The following is a 7,500-nucleotide window of genomic DNA, read 5'->3' on the forward strand; positions in this document are numbered from 1 at the left end:
TCTGTCTCTCTCTCTCTGTCTCGGTCTCTCTCTATCTCTCTCTGTCTCTCTGTCTCTCGCTCTCTCTCTATCTCTCTCGCTCTCTCTCTGTCTCTCTGTCTCTCTCTCTGTCTCTGTCTCTCTCTCTCTGTCTGTCTCTCTGTCTCTGTCTCTCTCTCTGTCTCGGTCTCTCTCTATCTCTGTCTCTCTGTCTATCTCTCTCGCTCTCTCTGTCTCTCTGTCTGTCTCTGTCTGTCGCTCTGTATCTCTCTGTCTCTCTCTCTGTCTGTCTGTCTGTCTCTGTCTCTCGCGTTCTCTCTCTGTCTCTGTCTCTTGCTCTCTCTCTCTCTGTCTGTCTCTGTCTGTCGCTCTGTATCTCTCTGTCTCTCTCTCTCTGTCTGTCTGTCTCTGTCTCTTGCGCTCTCTCTCTCTATCTCTGTCTCTCTGTCTCTCTCTATCTCTCTCTCTCTCTCTGTCTCTCTCTCTGTCTCTGTCTCTCTCTCTCTGTCTGTCTCTCTGTCTCTGTCTCTCTCTCTGTCTCGGTCTCTCTCTATCTCTGTCTCTCTGTCTCTCTCTATCTCTCTCGCTCTCTCTGTCTCTCTGTCTGTCTCTGTCTGTCGCTCTGTATCTCTCTGTCTCTCTCTCTCTGTCTGTCTGTCTCTCTCTGTCTCTCTGTGGAAGGTTACGAGTATGACGCCGCGCTGAAGGTCAGACTTTTATTTTCTCGTCTATGTTGGTCAATGATTTCCTGTCATGTTATTATTTAGTTACCTGATTGGTTGTTCACGGACCTGCAGGGGGCGGGGCTTAGTTGTTTTTGTCGTTATCACCTTTTAGTTGTTGTATGAATATAAATCCGTTATTAACAGTTTGATTGTTTATCTTGTAGTTTGGTTCTACAGAAGCCTGTTAGTGCCAGAAACAGGGCTTTTACTTTATCGTATACACCAGTTACAAAATAAAACGGATAAAAGATAAAACCTCACTTCCTGTTTACGTGTCAAATAACTTGATGTTATTGATTGAAATCTGTCAGATAAAAACCTTATATACAGTATATATTTATATATATATATATGTGTGTATAACTATGTAAAATGTGCTCCATTGTGTTTGGTTTTCTTCCAAACTTCCAGATGATGTGATTTAAAAATGCTTCCGGTGTTTTTACAGTCGTTAGAATAATAATTATTATAATACTAACATCAATAACAACAGTCCCTCATGTTTCTGGCACTCCTGAGCTTCCGTACTTTAACTCCATCGTTCTTCTTCTGTGGTTCGGCTTAAATGGTTGAATGTTCACAGCTCTGTGATTGTGACTTATTGATTGCACCTTTTCAGTCTTTACTTTTAAAAACAGTTTTTCTTTGATTTCTCAGCAGTTTCATGTTTTCACAGGAAGTATTGATCACATATTGAGTAGCACTGTTAGAATGTGTTTGAACTCAAAGCTTCAGTCTGTGATCGAAACTGATTCCATCATCAGTTAATTGATTAATTAGTCTTAAAAGGAATTAACCAATCGCAGACTGAAGCTTCTTGACCACCACTACTGGTGCATTATGGGATGAAGGTGCTCACAGAGTGCATGATGGGACACTGACAATGATGAAACTTTATTGACACGTTTGCAGCAGAACAGAAAATAATAATAAATGCATTCAAATAAAAGAATATTTGATGATATTTTACATTTCCAACAGATCTCTTGTGTTTCTTTCATCATTTAATGACTGATCTATGATTGATGTACTGGTGAGCTAAGCTAACAGGGCTAACAGTCTCTGTGCTAAGCTAGGCTAAAGATGTTCTGATATAACCCTCTAGCTTTGATCTTTGGATAATTATTAGCAGAACAAGCGGCTGCCATTAACTATTAACGTTTTAATACCGTCAGAAATGGTTCGCTAATACTTTAGTGTGTCTGTGTGTTTTTGAGAGAAAGAGAATCTTAGTGTTTAATATTTCATACGAGTCGTCGGATGTTCAGGAGGCACAAGGACAGAACAGGAAGTCTGAAATGAAAGTGTGTGTGTGTGTGTGTGTGAGAGAGAGTGTGATGCACTCTGGGTATAAATAGACTTTACATCTGGACTTGTGAAACGTTAATGACTCTTGAATATAATTGCAGACATTCGTCAAAGTCAAACGCTCTTCTTCTACTGTTCTTTTTCCTCATCTTCATCTTTCATTTTATTCCTCAAACACTATTAATGTATTTTTGTTTATAACCGCTGATTTAATGTTAGTTACACGTTATTGTCTTATCATTTAATACAACCCTGATAACCAAAAGTTAGTTCTTATTAACGCTTAATAACAATGTAATAAAGCAATATAAACTTGTTAAGAACAGATCAATATCAGTTGTACACAAACTTTCTGGAAGTCGTTATTTTCAGAATAAAAGACAAGAAGTGAAATAACTGCAGCAATAAAAGCACTTAGGACTTTAACACCGTTTCGCTGCTGATCTGAGGTCAGTTTAAATTAAGTCCGTGTCCCAGCATGCATCAGGAGGACGGAAGGTTAAGATGATGTAACTTTACCGTCACGTTTCTTGTTCATGTGTCTTTTCAAAACCACATGCTGACCTCGTGTTAGCAACAGGTTAAATATGGACTAGCATGAGGTGGCTACATGTTAGCTAGAATCAGATGTTTGAGTTTATGAACCCAAACAACGATCTTTTCATACAGGACCTGAACGCAGCATCACAAACACAATAGAGTGGTCTCGTGTGACGTCACAGTTTAGCTGTCGGCCATGTTGGAGGACACACAAAGCCACTGGCATGCACGGCTGAGTCGCATAACCTATCGGTGGTGAACTTTTGTGCTGTCTTTGGTTGTGGCAGCAGAGCTGATGGACAAGAAATCACTCCTTCGTTTGCCAGCGGTCATTACACATCAAGGAAATGACACGAAGGAGCGATCCAAGCGACGTCGCGAGAAATGGCTGTCACGCATCTCTCGAGATATAAAGGAATGGAATTTGGCGTACACTAGAGCAGGGGTTCTTAACCTTTTTGACCTCGGGGCCCAACTTTTCAAGTACAAAGTGTCCCGGGGCCCATTCTGACTATATGCATCAAAAGTGTCAGACAACCTGCAGGTCATACAGAAACAGAGCAGTGGGCCTTTGGAGTCAGTAAAAATTTAAGATTTTTGTCCGCATAAAATAAAAAAGTATCTTTCAGTATAAATAACTGCCGGTGGCTGTATCTGTACAGGTAAAGGACAGTATAGGGCTGTAACTACACTATCAGTGAACAACTGCCTCAAATTTGAAGAAGATTGGACAAAGTATGACCATTCTACAGAGTTTTTTCCATGAAGAGATCCAGGCGGAGCTCTAAAAGGATATTTGGAGACCCAAATGGACACATGGTACCCACATGATATTCTGACACACTAAAGGTGTTTCGCCCTTTATATTTTGATATTATATTATTTTCCTTTTATTTTTAGCCTTTGCAAATTGCAAAAACTATGTATATATGGTCGAAGACATGGTGTGTGAGTAGCGGACTTGCTGTGCTTAATGGCTGCGACCGAGCGCACGAACGAGAATGAGAATAGCTCAGTTACGCAAACGTTGGTTCACGGCTTACGGAAGAGGAGGATAAGGTTTGTACTATAAGTACCAGCGGTTTCTGAAGCCAGTAGCTCCATGGTAACATCCGCTAGCACGTTGTCGGGTCTGTAATGTGTCTTTTTCCGTCGAAATGCTGCAAGATACGACTTGCAGCGGTTATGGCGACTTTGGACAGTGTGTGTGGGCTCCTTTTGTGGCGAAACCATAAGAAATGAAAGAAAATCGATGATTTCTTTGCAAAGAAGAGGATTTTGGGCATGCTGGGATACCAAACACGGACATGTTTTGTGACGTATTTGCGCAAACAAGCCGTAGGAACGGAAGGGGAGGGGATCGAGGATGCCGGTGTTGAACAGGCGAAACCCTTGTTAAATAAATGAGATGATACAATGTGATGATCACAAAGACATTTATTATCATGTGTATGTAAACCTGCATACACAACAAGAAGCCCAACAGACTTTCCCACGAGCGTTGGATGTTTCGTCGCAACGTGTCTCTTTATTTTTGAAGGCTTCAGTGCTTCGTTTGATAGCATTAGCTCACATTCCACACACTGAGCCCTCGGCTCTGCCTCGTTGCCTCCGTTCACAAAGCCGTACTTAAGAAAGTCAGGGTTGTACTTGCGCACACATTTAGACTTTTGGGGGGAATGGCACCACTGTCGTCTTCATTTTTTCTTTTTAATAACTTATCCATCACTTTCGCTACAGGCTAGCGGCTAGCTGAGTGTCTTCTTCTGCTTGTTGCAGCTTGTTAAACAACTGACTGACGCATTACCGCCACCAGGTGGTGGGAAGCTGTATTGTAACTGAGTGTCTCATGGATAACAGTGATATCTCTGGTGTCTTCAATTGATAACCTATGCGGTCCCGCGGCCCTCGCGGCCCACAGGTGCAAAACTGAAAGTTTTTCGCGGCCCTCTAGGTGGCGCTCGCGGCCCAATCATGGGCCGCGGCCCTATGGTTAAGAATCACTGCACTAGAGTGTGTGCGGATCACTTTAAGTGGTCAGTGATTTTATTTACAAATTAGTTTGTGAACAGTATTTAATAAAGGAAATATAAATTAAACTTGGACATGAGAAGGTTACCGAAGCTTCATCGGCCCGTGACAGCAGTCGGTACCAGAGACGTGTGGAGCGTGTACAACAGGCGGAACACAGAGATGCAGCCTCAGCATTGCGTGATATGAGTTTAACGTCGGATCATATATATATGTGTGTGTGTGTGGGGGGGGGGGGGGGGGGGGGGATGAAGTTAGGAGTTAGTTGAAAGTGAATTCCTACACACACGCACACAATGACATGCACGTACAATGTAAACAAACACACGTGTCTGTTTGCACTGAGTAAACATTGAATATTGCTAAATATCTGACCAGATGTATATATGTACCCTCCCAATGACGAGATGAGAATTCTCGACGACCGTTGCTTTGACGTCTCGGACCCATCCACTGACACACTGATTATAAGCGTCGAGCCCTTTGTAGCACTCCAACTCGTCTTTTGTGTAAGGACTGTGGGTGTTCACGAGATACGCGTAGATGTTGGCGTAGTTTACCGATGGAAGATAAGTAGGATCGGCACTGAAACCATCTGCACTCATCGTATAGGGATCCAAGTTACCAATAACCTTCAATTTGGCCAGGTAGCGAACCTTTGATGCACTATCCAGTGATTCAAAGCATGGTATTTTCGCCGCACTTCCTTGTTTACTTGCCGCCATGTAGGATCTGTATGTACTCCAACATGGCCGACAGACCTCGTAACTAAGGAGATCGTGACGTCGGTGAGACCACTCTATATTCAAAGCTAACGGTAGCTTCTGCTAGCTTCGTCCTCTCCAGGAAGTGACGCACCTGAATGAACTGTTAGCCAACTGGCACCAATGCTAATGCTAACATTGAACAGACCACACACAGGTCTCTGTAGAACCTCGAGAACCAGAACCTCACTGTTGAAATGATTCAAACAGGAAGTAGTTTTCAGATTAAGAACCTTTATTTGGTTCATCAGGTTCTCTTCAGGTGGATGAAGAACTCTTCCAGAACGTTCTCCACTTCCTCTTCTCTGTAATCTTTAACCACGAACTGATCGCCGTCATCGGCGCCGCGAATCATCGCCGACAGACCTGAGACAGGAAGTGATCAAAAGATTATTATTTATATTCGGTTGTTCTGGAAGGGAGGAAGAAGAAAGAAGGGAGGAAGGAGGAAGAAGAAAGGGAGGAAGAAAGAAGGGAGGAAGGAGGGATGAAGGAGGGATAAGGAATAACGAAGGAAGGAGGAAGAAGAAACAGGAAACATGAAGTGTCCTCACGTCGTCCTGACGACGGTCTGAATAAACAGAGGATGTTCTTCGTCTCCATGGCGACGGCTCTGCCAATTTCGTAACCGACGCCCAGAGACGGGTTAGTTACCTCGGCAACGACCACTGAAACAAAGGTCAGAGGTCACGATGATCTACTATTTATTAGTGCTGGGCAACGATTACAATGTTTAATCGCGATTAATCTCATTGTTATGGTAAAGTTCAATAATGAATTCATAAGTAGTGTTTTGCTCTCTTTTATTTTAAAGTGCCGCTCTATGAACAAAGGTGAAGAACATTGTGTGTGAACACTTTGAACACATCACGTTGTTGTTAGCAGCAGTTATAACACAGTTATAATGATTCTGATCATAGAGCTCTTACAGGGAGCCAGACGAACTCTATTGATGTATCGGTCACTCTATTGATGTATCGGTCACTCGATTGATGTATCGGTCACTCTATTGATGTATCGATCGCTCTATTGATGTATCGGTCGCTCTATTGATGTATCGATCGCTCTATTGATGTATCGGTCGCTCTATTGATGTATCGGTCGCTCTATTGATGTATCGGTCGCTCTATTGATGTATCGATCTCTCTATTGATGTATCGATCTCTCTATTGATGTATTGATGTATCGGTCACTCTATTGATGTATCGGTCACTCTATTGCTGTATCGGTCACTCTATTGATGTATCGGTCACTCTATTGATGTATCGGTCACTCTATTGATGTATCGGTCACTCTATTGATGTATCGGCCACTATTGATGTATCGATCACTCTATTGATGTATCGGTCACTCTATTGATGTATCGGTCACTCTATTGATGTATCGGTCGCTCTATTGATGTATCGATCGCTCTATTGATGTATCGATCGCTCTATTGATGTATCGATCGCTCTATTGATGTATCGGTCGCTCTATTGATGTAGCGGTCGCTCTATTGATGTATCGGTCGCTCTATTGATGTATCGGTCACTCTATAGATGTATCGATCACTATTTTGATGTATCGATCTCTCTATTGATGTATCGATGTATCGGTCACTCTATTGATGTATCGGTCACTCTATAGATGTATCGATCACTATTTTGATGTATCGATCTCTCTATTGATGTATCGATGTATCGGTCACTCTATTGATGTATCGGTCACTCTATAGATGTATCGATCACTATTTTGATGTATCGATCTCTCTATAGATGTATCGATCACTATTTTGATGTATCGATCTCTCTATTGATGTATCGATGTATCGGTCACTCTATTGATGTATCGATCACTCTATTGATGTATCGATCACTATTTTGATGTATCGATCTCTCTATTGATGTATCGATCTCTCTATTGATGTATTGATGTATCGGTCACTCTATTGATGTATCGGTCACTCTATTGATGTATCGGTCACTCTATTGATGTATCGGTCACTCTATTGCTGTATCGGTCACTCTATTGATGTATCGGTCACTCTATTGATGTATCGTCACTCTATTGATGTATCGGTCACTCTATAGATGTATCGATCACTCTATTGATGTATCGATCACTCTATTGATGTATCGGTCACTCTATTGATGTATCTGTCACTCTATTGATGT

At 42.0% G+C, this 7,500-nt stretch overlaps 2 protein-coding genes across 4 annotated transcripts in view; one reads left to right on the forward strand and one right to left on the reverse strand.

The window, feature by feature from the left end:
- The window catches only part of tjap1 (tight junction associated protein 1 (peripheral)), a 41,461-nt gene extending 39,285 nt beyond the window's left edge, over positions 1-2,176 (forward strand). For all 3 annotated transcript variants that reach the window (XM_079280715.1, XM_079280714.1, XM_079280716.1), the window contains one exon: positions 1-2,176. This exon is cut by the window's left edge and continues 1,033 nt beyond it. The gene's annotated coding sequence lies outside the window, so the exon portion shown is untranslated.
- A 3,396-nt stretch (positions 2,177-5,572) lies between these two features.
- Positions 5,573-7,500, reverse strand: part of dnph1 (2'-deoxynucleoside 5'-phosphate N-hydrolase 1) — a 4,196-nt gene continuing 2,268 nt past the window's right edge. The window contains exons 3-4 of the mRNA XM_079279643.1: positions 5,902-6,015; positions 5,573-5,713 (exon numbers count right to left, since the gene is read on the reverse strand). Coding sequence (XP_079135769.1) covers positions 5,595-5,713; positions 5,902-6,015 — 233 coding nt within the window. The 3' untranslated portion in view covers positions 5,573-5,594. The remainder of the gene's footprint in view (positions 5,714-5,901; positions 6,016-7,500) is intronic.

This window comes from Melanostigma gelatinosum (assembly GCF_949748355.1).
Source record: "Melanostigma gelatinosum genome assembly, chromosome: 12".
In the NCBI taxonomy this organism is placed as follows: domain Eukaryota; kingdom Metazoa; phylum Chordata; class Actinopteri; order Perciformes; family Zoarcidae; genus Melanostigma; species Melanostigma gelatinosum.